Consider the following 25,714-nt stretch of genomic DNA (forward strand, 5'->3'; position numbering starts at 1 on the left):
ATGGGGGACCCTGATGGAAACAAGACAAACGTCTTTCTCAGGTCTGCATCCCCTTAACAATTGTATGTATTGAGCCGTACTGTATTGTACCCATTCTGCAATCTGTTAAATAAAGTTTTCATTCATTCATTCATTTCATTCATTCATTCATTCATTCATAAATGTATAGATGTAGCAGTAGGCTGCTGTCTATCTGTATGTCATGTATGTCATATATGTTACGATGAATTGAAAATGGGGGACCCTGATGTAAACAAGACGAAAGTCTTTCTCTGGTCTGCATCCCCTTAACAATTGTATGTATTGAGCTGTACTGTACTGTACCCATTCTGCAATCTGTTAATAAAGTTTTCAATCAATCAATCAACACGAGAGGGGGTGCCATCGATTGTAACGGATCCCAGAGAGTCTGGATGGCCGAGCGGTCTAAGGCGCTGCGTTCAGGTCGCAGTCTCCTCTGGAGGCGTGGGTTCGAATCCCACTTCAGACAAGTGTTTTCACTATGATTTGAAAATGGGGGACCCTGATGTAAACAAGACAAACGTCTTTCTCTGGTCTGCATTCCCTTAACAATTGTATGTATTGAGCTGTACTGTATTGTACTTTGTACCCATTCTGCAATCTGTTAAATACATTTTTCATTCATTCATTCATCCCCGGGTTCTATGTTCCCCGCTTTGATTGAAAATTTTGCACACAAGCATTTGGTTGGTTCTCACATATCAGAGCTGCTATTAGAATTTGCTATGAATGTAGTTTTTAATTTATATATATAATTATGTAACAATTAAACGCAGCATCTTAGCAAGGCAGGGTGACTCATACCCACAGCACTACATTCACTAGTATTGATATTGGTAATATGCCAGTTGTGGGCTGTAAATTGAAAATGTATGTTCTATTCATTCTAATTCTGTGGTCGGCCACGGTCACGTGACACAGGACCATTTGAAAAATTGCTTTCCATGGCTTTTGCTCTTGAGAGTATATTATGAGTGCAGATATTTAGCATAGGATATCGGGTAAACTATTTGTAGATATTTGGGATAAAATATGTATTTGGTACAGTCCTTGAAATCAACAACAAAGATTTGTTTGTTTCAACATAGCTACATACCTTTATTTTTCCAAGTCAAAGATTAAAATATGTAAATTCACATTAGAAACAGAGGCTTGATCACAATATGGAATAGTAAACATTTCAGGTAAAAAATAAATAAAGCAGCAGCTGGTAAATTACAATTGAAAAAAGGTATATTTCTTCATTCTCTACTTTTCAAAACACATTTTATGGCCATCGATTTTTTGTTTCATTCACATTTTGAAGGTACATCCTTTCATACCTAGCAAACAACACGAGGAAGACCATCACAAGCCACAACACAGAGCAATCAAGTCTTTAACTCGCAGCACAAAAATGCTGGATGATGGAAACATGGGAGGAAAAAATATGGTGACAAGAGTGGATGAGACTGTTAATGAGGATAGCCGAGTTTACAAGTAAGTTCACCGTCAAAAGGAGATGTTCTGCCTTATTAACCAGGAAGCAATTAAGAAGCTGCATGATTGAAAAAGTAAACCAATAAAATAGGGATGTCCGATATTATCGGCCGATATCGGCAGTAAAATGTGATATCGGAAAATATCGGTATCTGTTTAAAAAAAAAAAAACAATAACAATATTTGTTATATATATATCCAGTGAAATTATTAGTTACCTGAAATTATTCAGTTTTTTGGACAGGGAAACCCTGCATATATCGGTATCGGTTGATATCGGTATCGGAAATTAAGAGTTGGACAATATCGGAATATCGGTATCGGTAAAAAAGCCAATATCGAGCATCCCTACAATAAAACTATGACACACTCCCCTGATTGTGGAACCTCAGGAAGCAGTTATTGTTGCGCGAGATGCAAAGAAACACACAACACTTGAGGCACATGACATGCGACGTTCTCTCACAGCCTCCGAGACGACACCGGCCCCCTTCCCTCTCCCCCAGCTGCTCCGGCCAGTGGCCCGAGCCGTCGTACCGCGTGGCCGCGTCCGGGAGAGTCCGGCTGTCCTGCAAGGGGCCCGGGTCAGGGGTCGCCTCCGGCGTCTGGGCTTTCTGCGTGGTGGGCGGTTGAGGGGGAATGGAATCCTGGGTGTTGGTGTCCCTGGAGAGGATCAAGGCCTTGGAGACTTCCAGCCTGAAGGCCATGAGGGTCAGCCGCGGCTCAGATAGGGGCCCGTCGTGATCCCGCCTGTACAGGAGCCACGAGTTGACCAACGCCACATCTGTGAGAAACCACAGCACGGCCTGAGGCCAGCAGGTCGGGGCGGCGGCGGTGATCGGGATACGGTAAATATCTTGTAAGTCCCTGTTGAGGCGAGCGGACGCCTGGGCTTTCTCGAAGTCGACGACGACAGACGCCGTGTCCCGCTGGCCGCGTCCCACGGTGGACAGGATGAAGCCGCGGTGAGACCGCCGCAACATCAACCTCCCGTCGGAGCTTACAAACTCGTCCCCTATCTGTCCCCTGGCACCGCCCACCCGGCCCGCGCCATGCACGCCGGCGGTTAGGAGACGCTCGAGCATCGATGGGGTAGAGAGTTCCTGCTTACAGAGAAAGACCATACTATCTCTGGGCACCATCTTCTCCACGGCGGTCTCTTTGTTCGAGAGATCCAGATTTACGTCCAAATGTACGATAAGACCGTCGGAGACGACCAACGCGGTGCTGCGCAGGGAGGGTTTGTTGTAGTAGTTCACCTTCCCGGCTGTCAGAGGAAGAGGGTATTGATCGACTCCGTAGTCGCCCTCTCGCCTCAGCAGCGAGCATCCCGCCTTGAAGCGGTGCAGTAGCGGCTGAACCCGCCAAAGGGGATCGGGCTGAACGTTAAAGGAGTTCAGCTCGCTGGACGTGTCCCCGTTGCTCTGTTCACTACCGAGCGGAGGGGTTTGACCGCGGCCGCTACTGTTACAACAGCTTGTCGAGTCCGTTCCGGCCGTAGCATACTCCGTGTTTTGAACGTCGCGGTCGGGTAGTTCTTCGCCAACACCGTTGGTTAGATCCTCCGCGGGGGACGCTAGCTTCAACCTTCGAGATAGCTGAATGAACCTGGAGACGGGCATGGCCTCGGCGATCAGAGGCACCTTGGTTAAGTCTTGCCAGTAGAGCTTGAGACTGGGAAACTGAAAGTTGAAAGAAAATGACAAAACAAAGTATAACATATAAGATTAGATTAAAATGTATTGTCATCATACAGCACAAGTACAGCACAACGAAAAGAAGTTTGGCATCCAACCAGAGTGCAAATGTAACGGTAACGTGCAACAGTAATATACAATGTACAGGTGATTAAACTGGGTATAAAATATATACATTAGTACTACTGAGTGTAGTGCTAATCAGATGTATGTACAGAGATACAGGTATAAATACACTATGGTAGTAAGTCATAGTGGCCAGCAGCGTAACTAGTAAGAGGAGGTAAGGGATATGTACAGATATAGTATCTACAGATATGTAAAAAGGTGTGTATCCAGACAGATGTGGATATAAATATATATATATTATATATATATACACAGTAAGAATAAATATATGGTATATACAGCATTATTGTACATGCCATCATACAGAGTTATATGGGTTATATGCAGTTGTATAAGTAGGTATATAGAATAATTATATGCAGGTATAGTCAGACATATATGGATATATATATATATATATATATATATAATATATATACATAGTGCTAATCAGATGTATGGACAGAGTTGTAGTATTAATGTACAGTGATACAGGTGTAAAGACACTATGGTAGTAGTCATACTGGCCAGCAGTGTAACTAGTAAGAGTAGGTAAGGGATACAGTATGTAGCCTACATATATAGTATCTACAGAAATAGACTGAAATAGGCTGATGTTTGTTAGTTATTCCATCACAGAAATAATGTTTAATAATAATAAATTGTAATTGTTCAGTTCAGTGAATCAATTATACAAGGAGGGGGCCACACAAAATACAGACCTTCAAAGTTCCCATGGCGATGTGGATCCCAACAAACTGTGCCACCTCTTTGGCGGTGACTGGGCCAGGCAGCTTAGACAGTTTATTTGTGCACTGGGCAATGTCTGCCCAAGTATCCCAGCCAAAATACTTGGAGAAGTACTCAATGGGCCCCCTGCTCCCATTATCCTCCCCGCCTCTCGCCACGCTGGAAAGATCCTGGCTCTCAGAGGCGGACGAGCTGGGGGGAGGCAGAAATACAATATGAGCAAAACGAGAGAAAAATCCTGATGATCACCATTTAACACATACAACGTTATTAGTTATTATTTTTTTTATATCAAATTAGCCAGTAGTGTAATCAATGTAAAGTGACTGAATTCTAGAAAAGCACTATATAAGTACCATTTATTATTATTATTATTATTATTATTATTATTATTATTATTATTATTATTATTATTATTATTATACAAGCGGCCACTACAATTATCATTATTATAACTCAAAACACAAAAGTTTGAATCCACACCACAACATACCGACAAAAGTTTTAATCATCCACAAGAGAAAACAGCGGTCCTTGCTGAATGACTTTATGTCTTGGAATGAGCCCCAGTGCATAGTAACCAGGCCAGAACCCCCGACCACACGACTTCATAAGTAAGCAAATGATTGTGCATCAATTACACTACTGGCAAGTATTTTTAAAGGGATATTTCACTTTAGTAGAACTTCTCAGCAGTCTTACCTCTCTATGCAAGTGCGTCTACAAGTAAGCTAGTGACCACTGCTGTCCCCATCATCTGTCGTCACCACCACCAGGTGTCAGGCTCCTCATTCCATTCATTTTGGGGATCTAGTCTATTATACATCTGAAGTATAAACATAAACTACAGATTTACTACCTTCGAAAAATAAAAGCAGATGCAGTCGATTTGCTGTAGGTATGTGCTGTGTATCTTTGCCCTGCATGGAATGTTACCATGGTTACGTGAGGTCAGACTGCCTTGCTGGAAGAAAGATTCCAAACATTTACAGTTGGTCAAACTGCACCTCAAGTGAGAAATAGTGCCTTTACTGATAATTTGAAAATGGCAACATTTTCTATAAAAAAAAAAAGTACCTTTTGACACAGATTGCTTTATATTTGTTTATTTAGACTTGGCCCTCAAAATGCATGGAAGTGAATGAGGAGCCTGACATCTAGGAGGAATAGTGATGTTGACAGTGGACTGGACAACAGTGACAGCAGTGGTCGCTAGATTAATGGTAGATTACTTTAGATAGAGGTAAGACAACTGCTTTTTAATGTAGAAAAATCGGAACTATCCCTTTTAAGTGTTGGAAACTTGGAATGATCATCATTTACATTTAGTCATTTAGCTGACGCTTTTATCCAAAGGGACTTGCAAGTTCTGTACGACAAGACATCAGGAAGGGCACAACTCTATCAGCTGAGTAACAATGTTCATCAAAGTGTTGAGTGCTACAGTGTAGGTTAGTTTATTAGGTGCATGTAAGGTAAGGTTAGTTAGGGTTAGATTTGAATATAATGATCAGAAGTTATACAACAGAATAGTGTGCCAAAACAAAATATGAAACATGCATGTATTCTAAAATGTCACACGAAGACAAATTTCAGTCGCGAGCACAATTCTATTTCTCTCATCGCCACATATTTATTTATTTCTGCCTGACTTTTTGCAAATTACTGCTCAATTGCACAGCCCTGTTAAATATGCCATCCCACTGTATTGCTATTTCTATTCTAATTAGTTTATATACTCGACCACATCATGCACAATTGTACAGCCCTGGCCTATTTTATTTTATAATTCTATTATATTCTACTTCTATTTAAATTTAGTCTATATACAATTTTATTTTATTCTACCTTAATGGTCCGTCTGTTAATGTCCCACCAAATGACGACAAATCAGGTTCCTTGTATGTGTAAACTACTTGGCAATAAAGACCTTTCTGATTCTGATTCTGACGGGTTAACTGGCCAGTTTAAAAGTTAAACTAATGTAAAGTTAAAGAAATTAGGTTGTACTGTACTTGTCTGACGTTTCAGTTGGCTGTCGGGGGCCACTCTTCTGGCTCTTGTGGTAACAGGCCATGGCCTCTGCCTCTAGGTCAGGCTGAGCATCAGAGAATTCAAGAACATCGGAGTCCTCCTCGTCAGACGTCTGGAGAAGGAAGTCCTGGAGCTCAGGAGAGTCGTGCTGCTCCACGACTGCTTCACCTGCAGGAAACGTGGACAGTGTTTCAAGTCAAATGTAAGACCTTTTTTTTTTATTCACTTCTCGTTGTTTTCTTCGTTGCCATTGTGGTTCTTTCAGTCAAAATAGTTAGTAGGAAACCTAAGGTGATGTATACATAAAGGTTTAACCGAGTTGAGAGTATAAAAAGAGGCTTTTAAAGTTAAATATAAAAAAAGGGAGTAGCAGCGACGTAGCATGGTTGCGACTTCTACATCCTCGACCCGGAACCTATGTAAGACCTTTTTAATATCGTGACGCTTAGAGCAAAATTGAATACCAATTTCACGACCATACTAGAACTGGCGGCTGCAGTTCTGCGACAATTTAAATTCTTCCATACAAGCTCTCGCCAGACGCACCAATCTCCCGGTGGCCCCGCAAAAAACAATGACTTGAATACAAAAACATTTCATATATTTTATATTATTTTTTCATCTCCCGACAGTCGCGCTGCCCCTCCAAAAATATAATACCTGTGCAAATGAAATGCAAGACCTTTTAAGTAGGGATGTTCGATATTGGCTTTTTTACCGATATTGTCCAACTCTTAATTTCCGATACCGATATCAACCGATACCGATATATGCAGGGGTTCCCCAACATTATGCATACTTTTCACAATAAATAAAATAAGAATTTGTTCTTACTTGCTTGCCTGGGTAAATAAAGGTTAAAGAAAAATGTTTCATTTTTTTTTTACAAATAGGATATATATATATTTTTTAAACAGATACCGATAATTTCCGATATTACATTTTAATGCCAATATCGGCCGATAATATCGGACATCCCTACTTTTAAGGCCTTAAATTGTGGATTATGAATTGAATACTTTTTAATACCCCGCAGATACCCTGCACAGTTACAAGGATAGACCTTTGATTGTTTGTTTGTGTGATCTAAGGGTAAGTGGATTTAGCCTATTTATTTATTAAATTAATTAAATGTGTTTATGAAGTTATTTAGGGTATTTATTTATTAACAAATAGTACATGTATTAAAGAGGCCTGCTATAAATAGGAGATGCCCTCCTCTTGTTCTTTTTGGTTAAAATCGCAGTCAGCATCAGCAACAGCAGAGGCAGCCTGTGGCTTCTGTGACAAACTCCACCCAACCCAACATTAAAATAAGTAATTGAAATAAAAGTTTAAACTTAATCCGTCAATTTTAACAAATCAAATTGTTGTGGAAAAAAAATTTAAATTTGGAATGTGTCTGATTTTCAACATTTTCTTTTTTATTCTCGCAATAGATGTTTCACATGTTTTTGTAGTCGTCTTTCTTTCAACATGGCTGCCTATAACCATCGGTAACCACTTTAGAAAGAAATGCCTAATTTCTGTGCATTTGGTCGAGTAAAACCCTGGTAAAGCATGATATTACAGTTCCACAAGATCCAATAATAAAACACCAATTAATGACATTTATGTAGAGCTGGAAGATATACTGAATATGAAGGTATACTGTCAAGGTATTGATTTTCACTATACCGCCATACACAATATACAAATATATACAAATACAAATGTAACAAATGTATTTGTATTCCTTAAGGGCTTGTGTCCATAGGGGACGTTTTATGAGTTGTCAGCTCCTTTCTGTCATTCATTTATATGCTGGAGAAGCGTCAGGCGCGCTCCTCTTCCCAGCGACGCGCCTCGCGTTTTATGAGCTCTGGGCGGCAGCGTTTTTGGTCGGAGCGCTCTCAGTTCATAAAGTTGAAACTCGTTAAACTTTTTTTGGAAAGGAGCGCGCTCATCAATGTAACTCATCGACGAAGGGGCGGAGCCGCGGCTGGCGCGAGCTCTGGGGAGACCCAGAAAAAAATGCTAGAAGCTTTTTTTCCTTCTTTTTTCAAAGCGGTCCGCCTTGACCTGGCATACCATGCAGCGAGGGGAACGGCTCCCTCCTACCTCTGGTCAATGGTCTCTAACTACACACCCCCAAGACCCCTACGTTCTGCCAACACTAAATTATGTTACAGAGAATAGACAATGCTGGTGACTTCTGCAATGCTATGCTATTTTTGGCTGAGCAATTTTAACTCTCCAAAATCCCCTGCCTCATCAGAGAGAAAAATGTATATCAAAAGGCCTTGTTCCCTGGGACCACAGCCTGCATGAACCACAGATGAAGCTAGGACTAGGAGCCGTCCCTTCATTTTCCTATAGCTGCATCATGAGAGATTCTGTGGAGATAGACGGAGAGAAAAGCAGCAAAGCGAAAGACCGCCCACTTCAATTACGATTGTTCATCGTGGTCTTGTCTATCTACTCCCATTCCCTTTATGCCAAGATGGGAGCGTGCGGTTATCCTGGTTATGGTTGAATCCATGCTTGTCTAATCAATCCTGCATCTGCGTTCAAGGAATGGAGTTAGCCAGATGCAAATGAGCAAGATAATCGGATACTATATACTAATACGATTAACTCGTATTTTCCAGGATTAGCTAAGCGATGTAGGAGGAACCGGGGGCCCTGATGTACAACGACAAAGCAGTCAGAAATGGACACTTTATGGACACGTATTAAGTTCAAGTTACATTACAATGTTTATTCTATTCTACTATTTATTGCACTGCACTATTTTACTCTGTCTATTCTATCTTACTCTTTTTATTATTGTCTATTTTTAAAACTGAATCAAACCATAAACAAGGTGGCCTGTTGGGATGTTAGATCCTAATGTGAAAAACTGTGATTTTATATGTCTGCACTTTATGTGCTCATTTTATGACCGTCTTTTTTCTGTTGTGAAGCCCTTTGAGCTGCAGTTTCTGTATGAAAGGTGCTATACAAATAAAGTTTTATTATTATTATTATTATTACAATAAGACCTTACCTTCCGGAGAATTTTCAAAGGCATCGGTCTCCGTTCCCATCTCCCCCTCCGTCAGTCTGGTTTCTTCATACTCCTCTGTGGCTGGGCTCCCCTCATCTACTGTAAATGGCAAATGGTGCATTTATATAGCTTTTATATTTTGTTCCTCACATTCACCAATACATTCACACACCGACAGCGGAGGTCGACCACGCAAAGGTGCCAACCTGCTCATTGGGAGCAGTTAGGGGCTAAGTGTCTTGCTCAAGGACACTTCGACACACTGCCTGGGAGGAGCTGCAATCAAACCGGGAACCTTCCGATCACCAGACGACCGCTCGCTCTACCTCCTGAGCCACTGTCGTACGATGGGAGAATACCCCGTGCAGGCATGCAAACGGGACATTGGAGGAGAGGTATTCATGCATTATTTGCAGTGTGTTGTTACTGGATAAAGCGACTACTTACACAGAACGCCACTGGCTGGCGGATGTTCCGTCTGATGGCTACGCTTGGCACTGTCGGACGCTCCCAGGGTTAAAGTGCTGACGTCACTCGGAGACGCTCCCAGGAGAACCTCCCTCTCCTCCTGCTTCACTGGGTAGAAGATACACTGCCTGCCGCTCGGTTCAGGCTCCACGCTGGAGGCTCTCATCCTTTCCTTGCTTTGCGTGTCTGGAAACAAAAAGAAAAAAAGTCCCAAAAAAAGTTTAAAGTCCTCCCGCACGGCTACCATGGAGTCAATAGCATCTGCAGAATAAGCCGTTTGAATAAGATTTGTCACATTTTTCATGGGCGCAACCCACATACTCAGCTGTGCTGCTCATCCCACAAATGCATGTTCCTTACAAATGGGGCACCATTTAAAAAAGGTAAATAAACAGGCTTTCCAACGGTATAAAATGTATTGCGAAGAAGCATTGCCATTGTTACAACAGAGAAATAATCGACCAAACACAAATTTCCAAACTTTATGTTTCATGTTTATATATAAAGACCTTGCTCCCACATAGGCAGTCACTGTAGGGCACATCATTAAAATAAGCCATCACATATTTGTGAGACGGCATGTTACAACTCTAAACATTTCAATGGTCATGAAAAGCATGTGCATATCCGTTTGTGGAGTGAAGTTGTGGAATAACTTACCTGAATACATTGTGTCTTCGGACTCAAAGAGCATGGTAGAGTGGGTAGGTTGTTACCCCAATTTGAAGCACCTGTGGAGTGCAGAGAGCTTCCTGCACACACAGTATTTATGTTCCCCTGTCTAATCCCTTCCGTCTGCTTTTCCCATCTCCCAGGACAGGTTGTATCAACACTCAACTGGGAATCCTTTGACAATTCTGACAACCACATTCTGTTGTTTATCCAATTATTGTTTGTTTAGATAGGTTTAAATAAATTATTTTGTTAACTTGGCATCACATGTGGACTCCCTATTTGTGACAAACCTCTTGTCAAGCGACTCATTTTTCTTTTCTTTTTGTAAAAGTATATTATATAATGTATTATACTAATGTATGTTATATCAAGTAAAATTAATGGAAGAAAATGTTTTAATGTAAGGGGGTAGGGATCAATAAGCTTAGCTTCCCTCTACTCCTTTTTTGAACATAACTAACTAACTACATTGCTCTTGACTTTTTGTTTATAATTTCTTTTTCATTATGATTCTGTTTGACGGAGCTTTATATTGTGATTTGTTTGGAGGAATGTGGAGAATACATGTTCAAAAAGAAACTTTTTCATTCATTCATTCAGTGTGTACAAAAGATCAAGTTATACAATTCTATTGTAGTCGTTTGTATATTATATTCTATGAAAAGAGACCCGACATTTACCCCTATACCAGGGGTCGGCAACCTGCGGCTCTTTAGCCAATCAGCTGCGGCTCCCTGGCCCAAAAACTTTAACTTTAAAAAAAAATATATTTCTTTTTTGTTCTCTTATTTTGGAGATCGATGTCATACTGTGACACTGAAATGAACATCAACTAAAATATTTAGTCAACAAAAATATTTCATCAACTAAAATATACAGTACGTCACACCCGCGCCTCTCCCTGCCGTCTGCAAGTGGCTAATCTTGAGTTTCCGACCATGGCTAACCATGGATAAATAAAAAAAAAAGGAAAGTCTGAGGAAAATAGAAGGTTTAATTCAGCGTGGACAGATTAATTTGCTTTTACGACTAACGATGTATGCCCGATATGTGGTGCGAAATTTGCGAACAACGAAAAATGTACTTTTTTATTTGATAGATTTTCCACAAATAAGGGAAGGACTCAAATAGAGCTGCATAGTTCAGGGTTTTATTTCAAAGTAGGTCTACAGATGCCAGTGTTTTTTCTCCTTTTCTGTGTTTTATTTCAAAGTAGGTCTACACATGGTAGTCTTTTTTCAAAGTGGACTACTTTTTTATTTTATAAATGTTCCACAAATAAGGGAAGTACTCAAATATAACTGAATAAAAGATCTCATGTTCTTTTTAAATCTGGAGAAAATTAAATACAACCTAAGGGCTTGCGTCCACCTACCGCATATTTCTGGGCGCAAGCGTCTTTTTTCAATTGTTCCCAATGAGGACTGAGCGTATGCGGCCGCATGCGCCCGCCTATAGGAAATGCGCTACGGTTGGCTTATTTTTTCAGTGCGTTTCACCTTTTTTCTGAACTTTTCAAACGTTCAGCGTTTTTTTCTCTCTCACCGCAAGCACTTCATCCCAGCACTACCCAGTGCTCTGCCCGCATTTTTCAGCTGGAAATATGCGGTAGGTGGACGCAAGCCCTAAGGGGGTCTAGTGAAAAGTTCGAAATATTATGGGGCCCTTTTATTGGTTACATAGCCAAGCTAAAGACACTAGGACAATGAGAAGGAAGGATGAGTGAGAGAGATATGTGTTTGTATGTTCTATGTTTTTCTGTTGTGTATTTGTAGGATTGGGTAGGACAGGGGAGGGAGAATGTGAGGGAGGGAGGGAGGGAGGGTTTGTACAAGGTCCTTGAAATGCTTAGTGCTTGTTTTTGACACAAAGAAAATAGATCAAAGCCTGCTTGGAAAGTCCTTGAAATTCAAATCGATCAACCATATTAAGGGTTGTTGTTCATCCATGATAGAATTGTACTGAATCAAGAAATTGAATTTATTTTATTTATTTTTCATTTTCTGAATTAAGGTATTGTTAATTGTCGGAGATTGGCTTTGAGCCATAAATATTGGATCCGATTAAATTTGTATTTTTTCTCTTTATTAATTATTATTATAAATGTTTGCTATAGAAAACAGCACTTAACAGTGAACTGTATACATTTTTTTTTTGAGAAAGTCCTTGAATTTTATTTTGCAATGTCAGTGGGAACCCTGGAGGGAGGGGGGGGGGGGAAGGGTGAAAATATAAAATGTGCCATTCAATGTGTACTGTATTCAACTGTACCTTTGATGACTAATATATAAATGTTTAAAAAAATATATATATACCTGAATAGTTTAGGGTTTTATTTCAAAGTCGGTCCACAGACACCAGTGTTTTGTCTCTTCTTCTGTGTTTTATTTAAAAGTAGGTCTACACAGCCAGTATTTTTCTCCTCTTCATAAGAGTTTGAGGTTTTCCTTTGTTATAACAGGTAAAAACAGCAATAAAAAGTCAACATTTTAATTTTTGTTGCTTTATAATCCCATTAATGCAACAAACTGTGTGCTATAAGTGTAAAGTATAATAAATCGCAAATTACTTTGGGTATGCAATTGTCAGACGTTTTATGCTAAATGTGGGGTATGCTTGGGGATATATAAAACGTTATACACTGTGTTATCTTCATTTTAAGGGTAAATAGGTTGTGCGGCTCCCTGAGCATTTTATTTTGTGGGATGGGGGGAAAAGTGGCTCTTTTGATAGTAAAGGTTGCCGACCCCTGCCCTATACTCACGCTGATCAGACGTGTTTTCGATGTCCGTCTCCTCCACATTCCACCGTATGTGACCGCTGCCGTGCGTGGCCCGGGGGTCACTCAGGATGAGACTGTTCTCCTGCTTCACGAGAACACTCCGTACTCCCCTCTGCTGCTGCTGCTGCTGCGGAGGTCTACTCTGAAAGAGGTAGTCTCTCGCCGATGACATGTCCGAGGCATTCTCCTCAGTCTTGATCTCCTGGCCTCCCAAGACCTTCAGGAAAACCACTTCGTTCTCCGACCCCTGGAACAGAAACGAATGAACATTAATACGATTACAATGTTTTCCCGCTTTAATGGTTTACAAACATTTTGTTTGTACAACTCTATTAACTATAGTCGTAAGGCCCTCACCTGTCCTCGACTGTTAGTTATTGACATCGGGCAGTGCTCCTGGTCACTGGCCTCCCTCTGTCTAGAGGTGAGGAACCTCTCCAGGATGATGCCCGGAGACTGGCGGGTCTCGCTGCCCCCTTCCTCTACTCCCTCCAGGCCCAGTACCTCCTTGGACCTCAACACCTCCTCCACGCTGGTGGTAACCGACTCCAGCTCAAAGCTGACCGGTTCTTCGGGGGACTCCTCCGACAAAGACGGCAGTGTGAAGGGCACGGACGCGGCGGGGGCGTCGCTTTTGTCCGGGTCGAGTCCGCAGCCGCTTTCTGGCCGTAAACCCAGGGACATCGACTGAGGACGGCAAGGAGCACCGGTCTCACCTTCATCCTTGATCTCAGAGTCGACGGCGAGCGGATGTCGCTGGAAGACGACCAGGCACTCATCCGATTCTTTCTCTGGCTCCGTTCCCCTCGAGTCGTCTTCATCTGGACTTCTCCTCGACTTCCCGCCCCTTTTTGAACGCCCCTTTCCTCTTCTGCTCCTCGCCACGCTCCTCCTTCCCACTTCCCTGGTCCAGTCTTCCTTCCTCTGCACCAAGACCTCCTCCTCCTCCTCCTCCTCCTCCTCTTCCTTGATCTCCGGCTGATGCACGGAACAGGAAACGGCCTGCGAGGTGACGGACTGCTCGCTCTGGTCTCGATTCTCAATCCAACCGTCGGGTGTGAGCGTGTCACCGAGTGCCGTCTGGGAGCTGCCGTCTTGGGACAAGGTGGGGTCGTCCCGCTCACTTTGCTCCCCCCCGACGGTGACCAAATCTACATCCAGGAGTAAATCCTCCTTAACGTCTTCCTCCGTCGTACATTGAACTTCAGATTCAGAGTTAGAAACCAAGGGATTATTGGGATACATTTCTTCACGGCTGGCCTGACATTCTGGCTCGTCCTCTTCCGATGCCAAGGGGCCACCCGTTTCTGGGCCCTTTGTCCGGTGAGAGGGATTAAAAGGGGCTGTATATGTGGAACATGGAGTGTCTGACGGGACAGTTTTGATCTGGACAGAGTTCGAGTGACACTGGGAAAGAACTTGCGGAGAGCTGTGACACTGAGTAGAGTGTTCTGGAGGCTGCACAGCTGTATCAATAAAAGTAGTAACATCTGCTACACCTGTATTACCATTGTTCTGTTCATATACTTCAATGGCTGTGGCAGCCAGGGGGAAAGAGGGGGAAGGATTTAAGGCCGGGAAAGAGACTCTCCCCTCTCTCTCTCCTAAAGCTATCTCTCCCATCTCGGTCTCGGTATCCCAATCCGTAGCGGTGTTCATGACACCGGCAGCCCCATCATCATTCATCTTCGGAGGCTGACACAGGTCAAACCTCGAAACCCCCTCAAAAACGTTGCCGTTGGTGTAAGTGAGGCCGGGGCTCTCCACGGCGTGCATCGTCGCCTTGTGTTCCTGAAGGGAGGAGACCTCGGAGAATCTCTCCCCGCAGCCCTTGCACTCCAGAGCGCGTCGGGAATGAGAGGACGAGATCACTCCCTCGGTCTCAACCTTGGAGGATGCCTTGCGTTTCCTGGTGGTCTTGGGTTTGGCCGGCAGCGTTTCCGGGGGTATCAGCAGAAGGGATTTCGGGCTCTTCTTGGGCCTCCCTACTTTTTTATCACCTACAGTCGTGGAGGTTGGAGTTACACTATTTTGGTCCTTTTTCCGTTTGAGTGCAACGTCTTTGCTCTTCTGAGAGGCCGTCCGAGATTGGACGGGTGACGTTTCCGGTGTCTGGCCTGGTGACTTAGAGGTGTCTAATTTGTAAACCTTCAGCTGGGGCTGCTTGCGACCCTTCAGTAAAAGTAAGGAATCTTGTTTCATTTGTTGGCCTGGCATATCTGCAGATGCAGCATCTGTTTCTGCGTTGTTTTTCTGTGCCATCGTCAGTTTTGTCTTTCTCTTGCTCGTCAGCTTTCCCTCTTTTGTTTTCTTAGGCTGACTCTGTTGCAAAATCTTCTGTTGTTTTTTCTTTTTAAGTCCAGATGAAGCCACGGTGTCTTGCCCTCTTGTTCGCTCAATTCCCTTATTTTGCCTTTTCATTTTCTTTGTTCTCGGTTCCTCTTCACTTTGTTGAACTTCGTGCAAGTCGTGCATCGTGGAATTCATTCCCTTCGTCGATACCAAATGTCCCCCTTTGTCTGCTTTCCCGCTCCTCTTTTTTAAAGGCACCTTTTTTTCCGACAAGTGTGCGACGGACGGGTTGCCCTTAACGACTTCTTCCAGAGTCGCCTGCGGCGGCTTCTTCGGTTTCTTGCTTCTCTTCTCCTTGTTTTTCGGGCCAAAATCTACAACGAGGCGGGGTTTCTTTGTTCTTTGGCGTTTGGCGAGTTTCTCGCCAACATGCGATTCGTCCTCTAGCGTCGCCCATGTTAGCTGCTGCATATTTCCTTGGAATATAAATTTCCTAGCCGGCTTCCTTTTCCGTACCTTTACCAATTCTTGAGCCGACATGACGCTAACAGGTACACGTGAGATCTGCTGTGTCCGTTCTGTCTCCAATTGTGATACGTGTTCTTTTACAGTCGGATCCTCTCCTCTGTGCGATTTCTCCAACTGCTCCAGAATCTCTTTGCCCTCTACCGATGATTTCTCTGACGGTTCATTTTCCACCATCGCGTTTGTCTCTTCCACCGAGGCTCTCTCCATCACAAAACGGACCCGATCCATTCCTACCGTTTGCATCTGCGAATCAGCCTCTCCTTCCCGGTTCGCTTGGGACTGACCTGGAAGAGTTTGTTGTGTAATCGTGTCCGCTGGCACAAAAGGGCAACTAGGAACGTCCGGCTGATCCGTCTGTAAAGACCTCACCTCGAACCGAACAGTATGAGTGAGCGACGGGACCGCGGGGTCGGTCTCCTGCTGACCAGAAGTCTTCTCCAATTCAACAGTCGGTACCAGTGAGGAGGTCTTCATTTCGGTCTGTGGCACAGACGGAGTTTCTTCTAACTCTACAGTTGGCATCAAGGCGGACGTGAGCTCCAATATGACCATTTGCTCAGGGTCTTGTTCCAGGCCAGCGACCTCGTTCCGACAGACCATCTGAAGGGGATCGGGTATCGCCTCTCCATCGTGGCTCAGAGTTTGCTCGACAAGAGTCAGTCCTATGTGTTCGGACGGCACGGCGTGGGCATCCGGTGGCGTGTGAGAAAAGGGATGGTTCTCCAACTGCCCGTCCGGCGAAATAGGCTCCAGTATAATCGTTTGTTCCAGCGGATCGCAGCACGGGTTCTCCGCGGTCCGCTTTAGCTCGATCACCTCGACCCGCTGCGGGTTTAGATCGAGAGGGATCGCGGCGGCGCCCCCGAGTGCCGGTATGTGTTGCAGGTGCAGGGGTGAGGCGTGAGGCGGCACCTGCCCCAGTATGACCACCTGATTCACTTTCTGGACGTTGCCCAGGGACTCGATGAGTCTCCGGATCTGCTCCGTGTCGATGTTGCCGTCCACCTGCTGGAGGGGTCCGATGGGCTCCATGTGCAGGAGCGTCGGCTGGCAGAAGGATGTCGGGGTTATGCTGGGCAGGCCGCCGGACGCCGCCGGAATCAGGTTGTGCTTGTTCTTCATGTGGTGCAGCCGAGTCTTGGTCGACTTGTAGGTGGCCTTGCATACGGAACAGGGGTATTTTATTGTAGGTGTGCCTAGACGGATACAAAAAAAGAAAGTATTTTACATCACAATAGAAAAAATACTATATAGCATTACCACTTTATGAAATGCCAGATACAAGGCAGACTTAAAAGTGATATTTTATTTGTTAAAATAAGGGGTCTACATGTTAAAATAATAGCTACCAAAGATTTGAGCTAATATCAGCTGCCAAATGTTGTAGCTAACATTACTGATGAATTAAAGTACCTTCGATCTTTTTTTTTTTATTCATATAGGAAAATACAATTTCACAGTATATTACTGTTAAGGTTCTGTAAGTGGTATTAAATAGCTCTACTGTACATTCCAAGAGCCATCACTGATATAGTGTCTCACTTCATCCAATCAGCAGAACCCTAGATATGTTTACTTATTTCAGAAAATCTTGCCAAGCCAAATTTGCTGGCAGGTTATTTTACTTGTTTCAAGCACAATTTTTTTTTATTTCTTATTTTTGTCAGACCATTTGTGCAGTGTGGAGTCCTCTCTCCTGATTGGATAAAGTGGGAAAGGGTTCCAGACAATGTGTTTTCTGTTTACTGCAGAGTGGAGGGACTGGGAGACCCATGTTGCTGACCAGACACTCCATATCAGTGATGTAGGAATGTTGAGCTAATTAATACCACTTACAGCACCTTTAACAGTAATAGACTGTGGAATTGTATTTTCCTATATGAATAAAATAAAATAAAAAATAAAAAGTACTTCTTTGGTAGCTAATGTTAGCGCCAAAGCTAGCTAACAGCAAAAGGGAATGTTGCTTTGCATTGTGGGTAGATTAGGGGGACTGAGCGACATCATTAACGGGAGGCACATCTCACCGTTGTTGTTCTTCTTCCGTGGTGCCTTAACGGGGTTGGTCCCTCCACCTCCTTCAGCTGCCTCCACGTGCGACTCGATGTGTTTCTGGAGAGCCTTGGGCATGCTGAACCTCTTCCCACACTCCTTGCACACGTACGGCCTCTCTCCGGTGTGCGTGCGCAGGTGGTACTTGAGCAAGGTGAGCGTCTTGCAGAGTTTCCCGCAGCCCGTGCAGGCGTAGCCGTCCTCCCCGAAGTGAATCTTCTTGTGGACGGTCAGCTCCGAGGACCGGTTGAAGGCCTGGCTGCAGATCGGACACTTGAAGGGCTGCCTCTCCGTGTGAGCCTTCTGGTGGACCATGAGGTCCGTGGAGTTGGTGAAGTGGCGGTCGCACACGTAGCAGGCGAAGAGGGCGTTCCTCAGGATGCTCTGTTCGTACTCCGCCGGGTGGCTCAGCTTCAGGTGGCGCTCCTTGCTCTTGTGGTCGCTGAAGATGATGTGGCACTCGACGCACTGCAGAGAGAGCTGGGATGCTAGAGAGGAAGAGGGTCAAGTCAAGTCATTTATTTATAAAGCACGTTTAAGAACTCAAGAGCCAACCAAAGTGCTGTACAATCAAAGCATAAAATGTCATAATATAAAATACAAAAATACAAAAAGGCACAGCAGGACAAGACAGTAGATTCAGAGAATAGGACAACAGTAGGGCAACACACGGATAGGGAAGCACAAAGTACAGTATAGCACACAGGGGACAGAGGAGCACAAGGTACAGTATAGCACACAGGGGACAGAGGAGCACAAGGTACAGTATAGCACACAGGGGACAGAGGAGCACAAGGTACAGTATAGCACACAGGGGACAGAGGAGCACAAGGTACAGTATAGCACACAGGGGACAGAGGAGCACAAGGTACAGTATAGCACACAGGGGACAGAGGAGCACAAGGTACAGTATAGCACACAGGGGACAGAGGAGCACAAGGTACAGTATAGCACACAGGGGACAGAGGAGCACAAGGTACAGTATAGCACACAGGGGCCAGAGGAGCACAAGAAGAGATACAAGGGGGAGGAGGCAGGATAAAATTGCATGGGAGTGTGTGTGTTAGGGTGTGGGAAAATCAGGGTTTATTGAAGACTAGGGAGTAAAAGTGGGTTTTTAGACGGGCCTTAAATGTCTCCAGTGAGGGCCCGGGGGCAGATTGGATCTCCAGGGGTAGCTGGTTCCACAGTTTGGGGGCCACGGCCTTGAAAGAGCGATCGCCTCTCTTTTTGAGTCTGGTGCGGGGGGGGGGGGGACCAGCCGAGCCTGGTTGGATGATCTTAGTGACCTGGGTGCCGAGTAGGGGGTGATGAGCTCCGTTATGTATAGGGGTGCTGCACCCGAGGTAGAGGGAGGTTATGCGTGTACGTGTCATTAAACAGGGAAGGCCTATTGGGATGCTAGATCCTAATGTGAAACACTGATTTACCTTACCTTGCTACCTGTTGTGAAGCACTTTGAACTGCAACTTCTGTATGAAAAGTGCTATATAAATAAAGTTATTATTATTATTATTATTAACCGAAACAGACACTATGGTGGACTCAACTCTGATGAAGACATGTTGCCGAAACAAGTTGGTTTTAATTGTATGAATGAATGAAGAACGATACTTTTTCAAAATAATTTCTCCCTCGATTTCCAGTTCACGCACCTTGGTTGAAGGACAAAGTTGCCACACATCTTTTGTTTCTCCTGAAATTAATGTTAATGAATAGTTCCCTAGTTTCTCAGTTCCAGGTCTAACTGTGTGTCTGTGCCCCTTACCCAGGCCATTGTCCGTTTACTTTGACCAGCTAATGCCCCTCCACAAGACATTGTGTTTACATAGCGATGGGATAGTGACACAGGGCCGGTCTATCCTGGTTTAATAAAGATATTCAGAACATTTACCTTTACATTTAGTCATTTAGCTGAACGCTTTTATTCAAAGCGACTTACAAGTTTACATTTACATTTAGTCATTTAGCTGACGCTTTTATCCAAAGCGACTTACAAGTTCTGTACGACAGGTCATCAGGAAGGGCACAACTCTATCAGCTGAGTAACAATGTTCATCAAAGTGTTGAGTGCTACAGTGTAGGTTAGTTTATTAGGACAAGTGCATGACAGTAAGGTTAGTTAGGGTTAACATTTTTTATTTTATTTAAATCTTTTTTATTCAGATAATGGTTGAAGAGGTGCGTCTTTAGTCGACGGCGAAAGATTGGACGGGTTTTGGCTGTCCTAACTGGGGTGGGTAGTTCATTCCACCATTGTGGGGCAAGGACTGAGAATAGGCGACTTCTCTTTGATGACCCTCCCGGAGCTTGGATAGGAGTAGGTCTGAGGCGGCCAGAAGATGCAGAGCGTAGGGGTCTTGGGGGTGTGTAGTTAGAGTTCTGTACGACAAGTCAGCAGGAAGGGTACACCTCTTTCATCTGAGTAACAATGTTCATCAAACAGTGTTGAAACTTGGGTGCTGCAGTGTTGAGTGCATAGTAGTAGAGACATAATATATGCTAACCCTATTAGCAGGCACGTGCAGAGGGGAGGGGGGGGCTTTGGGTGCCCAAGCACTTGCCCATTTTGTAAAGAGCAATGCACATGGTCCTCATCAAGAATAATAAAAATGATATTATAAATAAAAATAAATATTTGAATGCCTGTCTGTCTGAGGTGCATGGTTTTCTGTTATGTTGCGTGACGCGTCGCCCTCCCTCTTGGAATGACGGGCCCATTAGCCAATAGAAATCTATAATACATTTAGATAAATCCCAAACTATTGTAAGGCATAATCATATAGTATGATGTAGTTTGTTGTACGGTTCCGTGTTACATTATCTGAATATTGGTTGCTATTGTAATGCTAGTTTGGCTGGTTACGTTACGCTGTAGTTGGTGTTCTAACATTTTGATACATGTGTCCTTTTTTATTTATTTTAGCACCTGCCCCTCTAAAAAGGTCTCTGTACGGCCCTGCATATTAGTATAGTAGGTAGCAGTGTTGTAGTACTCTAATCCAGTTAATTGATAAATACAGTATATATTTTTTGTAACAGGCCCTAATCATTTGGCATAAGATATTGATGGCTAGTGCATTAGTTTGGCTATTGTGTCACAAAGTAAATAAAATCCCTTTGAAACGGTGACCGCTGTGTCATTTATGTTTAATGTAGACCTTTTTTATTTGCACGTCAGCTCTTTGACTGGCAGAGTGGAGTGGACTCAACCTCGATGACTTGGACTCGGACTAGGGTAATGGGGACTCGACTCAGACTCTACCTCTTCTTTGGTGACTCGACTCGAGATTTAGTGACTCGACTACAACACAGGTAGGTAGTGATATAGACAAGGTAGATTATTTAGCGGAAGAGTGACAGAACCACCTGTTCTGGTAACTCACATGAGAGGGGCATGACTACAGCTTTGGACATGTCCATCTTCAGTGGATCCAGTCGGTCCTTTTTGGGAGGAATATATTTCCTTCCACCAGCTCCTCCTTGATCCATCTTCACCACCTCTCGTCCACAACCGGTTGAGTCGGGTTTCCCCTTTGCGTCGGGTTCTGTGGGGGTTCTGTAGGGCTGTGGAGTACCGCCCAGTCGCATGGGCTGGGAGGCTGGAAGAGTAGAGGGTGAGAGGATAGGATTAGATTAGATTCATCATCATCAAACCTTTATTTAACCAGAAATAAAAACCCATTGAGACAGAGGTCTCTTTTTCCAAGGGTGATCTGGCCAAGAAGGCAAGCACGGATTAATGAGCCACTGTCGCTCCTATTACCGATGTAGATATAATATGTATTGGTAAAACACATTTCTATGATAATTTAATTTTGTACATACTATTTTTGTACATACTGAAACAATGTTAGCCTACAATCCTGTGCTGCATTGTTGTCACATGTAAGTAACGTCACCCAAACAAACTCTGCATGGCCAAAAGATTTATTCAAACACACACACACACACACACAACAGCAGCTTGAGTCAGACAGAGAAATAATCATCAGTAGTTCCCATCGGCCCAGTTTTGCTCATCAGACTGATGAAATCAATAAAATAATCACTATCATCAGCCGGCCCGATACCGATATGGTCAGCGATATATCGAGGATCCCAAGTAAATAAGAAATGAAAATGTATTTTAAGAGAGAGACTAGAGACTCATTACATCAACACTGATTATTGTATTGTAAATGAGGGCTATTTTATTAAACTATTTTATCACACTGCACTGCAGTACTTCATCATTTTACGGTGTATTCTATTTTACTAACTATTTTATTGCACTTTACTCTGTCTATTCTATTTTATTATTTTTTATTACTGCCTATTTTAAAACTGAATCAAACCGTAAACAGAGAGGCCTATTGGGATGTTAGATCCTAATGTGAAAAACTGTGATTTGCCTTACCTTGCTGCTACCTTTTTTATGCTTGTTTTGTCTGTAACCAATGATGTTATATATGTCTGCACTTTATGCATTGCTCATTTTATGCTGTGAAGAACTTTGAGCTGCAATTTTCGTATGAAAGGTGCTATACAAGGGCGGCTGATGGCGCAGTGGGCAAGGCGCTCGCCTCTAACGCAGGAGACGCTGGGTTCGAGCCCAGCTCTCGCCGTTGCTACCGGCTGGCCGGTCGTTCATACTAACACAATTGGCAAGTGTTAGAGGGTGGGAAAGCCAGTGGGTGGGGATTTGACGTTGTGGACAGTGACTCGTACAGGTCGGTTTGGTGACGCCGGTGCGACGGAAGCAGGAAGTGACGGGGGCAGCGTGAGCCTCCCACGTGTTACTCCTCGCCACTGCTGCGGTGAAAAGATGCGACAGGCTGCCTCCTCGTGTACCGGAGGGGACACGTGATGCAAGGCTTCTGTCCTCACTACAACCGACCTGTGGCATAGTCTAGCAACGTTCAAGACAGGGGAGGGAAGAATTGGATATTATACGAAATTGGGATGGGAGAACTGGTACCACTACCAAAGCACCTCAAAGGCACTAAAAAACAAATTACAAATATCTCAAAACAAACTAGTCAGACTACTGCTTGACCTGACTCCTAGAACCCACCTCACCCCAGCCCACTTTGACAAACTAGGATGGCTTAGAGTAGACGACAGAGTACAGCAACTTGCAATGGGCCTGGTCTACAAGATACACTACACGACCAAGGTACCCATGTACATGTCAAAATACTTCCCAAAGGTCAGTGAATACCACGATCACAACACCAGAAGGAGCTCCACAAATCATGTTAAACCCAGATTTGGCTCAAACAAGGGACTAAACACGTTTCGCAATTATGCCACATCAATGTGGAACGCCCTACCCAAAGCTGTAAAGGAATGTGAATCACTACCCACTTTCAAAAACACTCTCAAAGAACACCTACGGGAGACTGCAATTCGAAACTGGCCCCTACAAATGTCCTAACCCAGTTGTACAGTAAATGACCAAGTATGGCTTTGTCAGTATTCCAATGTACAGTGTACAGTGTCCCCCACCCACCCCCTACCCTAACCACCCTGACACTCCACTAAACGCCTCGGCCAGTCCTTCATGCCAGCGGCCTTCAGGCTCCACAACCGTGGGCATGGACTGCTGCTAGCAGCTGGAGAACTAACGGCTGCAGAACTGGAGAACTAACGGCTGCAGAACTGGAGAACTAACGGCTGCAGAACTCGAGTACTATTAGGAACGTCTGACCACTAAGTGAGTGTCTGACTCTTAACCACCTAAACCTGCACAGACTATAACGTATGCCGTATATCATGCCAGTTAGGGTACCACTACCTTGTGTATACTGCACCTTGTGTATACCGTTTACTTTTGCTCATACTCATAGTATATATATTCAGATTCAAATTCTTTATTGCCTATATCTATTGTAACGTATATTAGAACCGATGGGGCATACAGAGCCTCATCTGCACCTTTGTTTACATTGTTTATTTTACTCATATTTTTATATTCAGAGTTAATTATATTGTTTACACTCTCATATTTTTTTATATTCAGATCTCAATTTGATTGCCTATATTTATGTCTTTCTACTATTACCCTGCCCATACCTGTACCTACCTCCCCTCCCACCTCCCCCATGCCGCTGACCTGAATTTCCCCCCAAGGGGATCAATAAAGGCATTATTTATATTATCTTGCAGTAACTAACCACAGACGACATAAGAGATACTCACACGTGAGAGGCATGTCTGTTGGTTTGGACATGTCAACCTTCAAAGGAGCCAGCTTGTTCATTTTAGGAGGATATTTTCTCATTCCTTTATCCGTCTTCCCCTCTTGTCCATAACAAGTTCTTGGTTCATGTTCTTTAGGCGCAGTGGGCTGTGAGGTACCGTCCAGTCCCATCCCTACAGCGCTAAGCGAGAGGTCACTTGTCGTCGGTCGCACGGTCGTCTGACTCTCTGATGTATGTGCGCCGCCTGTCTCACTCCCCAGTACAACTGTCTCACCCTCCGCTTGTGGCATTTCCACCTCACACTCTACGAGTGATAGTGTTACCGTCTCGCTCTCTAATAACCCTGTCTCATGCTCCATAGACTCTAAACCTTTCCCACGCTCCATAATATTAACACCCCGCCCCCCCCGTTTCAATCTCCATGGGTTGTTCCCCTGTCACACTCCCTAATGGTAATGGCTAGCTACTCATTAGAGCAGTTACTGGTTGTGGTCCAGCCTCAAGCTCAGCTGGTTTTGGTCCAGGCCAGGTCCATGGTCCTTACGGCTCCTGTTGTCCCGTAACTGGACCTACGACACAGACAAGACATGTTTTAACAACATAATCAAGCAAGCCTACCATCAACAATCTTCTACTGTAGTCATTATTTGGTTAATCAATAAGTGGTTGATATAAACGTAGATGACGTATGAAAAATCTAAATTGTAGTTTCCCTCAAATGTATACTCTCTTTTTAGACTCTTTTTGTACTCTGGTATGTCATAAATGTAACAGTACCGTCTACCTATGTCATATTATGTTATGATGAATTGAAAATGGGGGACCCTGATGTAAACAAGACGAAAATATTTCTCTGGTCTGCATCCCCTTAACAATTGTGTGTATTGAGCCGTACTGTACCCATTCTGCAATCTGTTAATACAATGTTCAATCAATCAATGTATATTATACTGTATGTATTATGAATTGATTAGGAGCATGTCTGTTTTTAAATAAACTTATCCTAATACATTTTCTCCTGAACGATGCGTGTGTGACAACATTTAAAAAATTAAAAAAGCCCCCTCTTTAGTGTGGTCATTATTGTGAATAGTTGGATTCACATCATCTTTATTACAAAAGGGGGATGAGGACGGAGAACATGCATTGTTCGCACAGTATTACAGGCTATATAACGTTATTATTTGAAAATCAAAGGCCAAGACAAGTTTCTAAAGTAACAATCTGTTCCTATAATAACTATTGTAGTATTGGTAATAAAGATAACCTAGCTTGGCTTGCTAGTAGAGGCTATGTAATTTGATTCATAATCACGCTGCAATTGTTTGCCAATTTAACGAGCTGCACAATTAAAATAGCATGGATATCGCGTGTTTGCTCTGTCCATCATGTAACACACGCATGCACAGCTGTATGAATGCACTGAGATGTACTACAGTAGACACGTTACCTAGTTATGATTCATCCACCCAAACATTTTCACGTCGTTTCTCACAAAGCAAAACAGCATCAAGCTGCAGACATCGTGACGTCACTGTGTATCGAGCTGTTGCAGCATGGGAGTTGTAGTTTTCAAGTTTTGTTTTTGTACATTACAGTTTGATTGATTGAAAAT

The 25,714-nt window shown here is 43.6% G+C and overlaps 1 protein-coding gene across 1 annotated transcript; it reads right to left on the minus strand.

The window, feature by feature from the left end:
• Window positions 1-1,113: 1,113 nt before the first annotated feature.
• On the minus strand, window positions 1,114-24,390 carry znf576.1 (zinc finger protein 576, tandem duplicate 1). Its single transcript, XM_084308317.1, has 10 exons — window positions 24,098-24,390; window positions 21,301-21,516; window positions 17,890-18,402; window positions 13,400-17,058; window positions 13,025-13,289; window positions 9,565-9,771; window positions 9,118-9,216; window positions 6,071-6,257; window positions 4,028-4,247; window positions 1,114-3,182 (listed from the first exon to the last, which is right to left on the minus strand). The coding sequence occupies exons 1-10, from the start codon at window positions 24,387-24,389 to the stop codon at window positions 1,860-1,862; spliced, it is 6,981 nt and encodes a 2,326-aa protein (XP_084164443.1). The 5' UTR covers window position 24,390; the 3' UTR covers window positions 1,114-1,859.
• Window positions 24,391-25,714: the final 1,324 nt, after the last annotated feature.

This window comes from Notolepis coatsorum (assembly GCF_963971535.1).
Source record: "Notolepis coatsorum genome assembly, chromosome: 2".
NCBI lineage: Eukaryota > Metazoa > Chordata > Actinopteri > Aulopiformes > Paralepididae > Notolepis > Notolepis coatsorum.

Excerpts from the sequence above, each read along its gene's own strand:
- znf576.1 (XM_084308317.1), bottom strand. The coding sequence starts at position 24,389 with ATGCCACAAGCGGAGGGTGAGACAGTTGTACTGGGGAGTGAGACAGGC. Across the intron at positions 9,217-9,564 it reads GCCAGCCAGTGGCGTTCTGT|TAGATGAGGGGAGCCCAGCC; the intron begins GTAAGTAGTCGC and ends TGCCATTTACAG. Across the intron at positions 6,258-9,117 it reads CTTTGAAAATTCTCCGGAAG|GTGAAGCAGTCGTGGAGCAG; the intron begins GTAAGGTCTTAT and ends CGTTTCCTGCAG.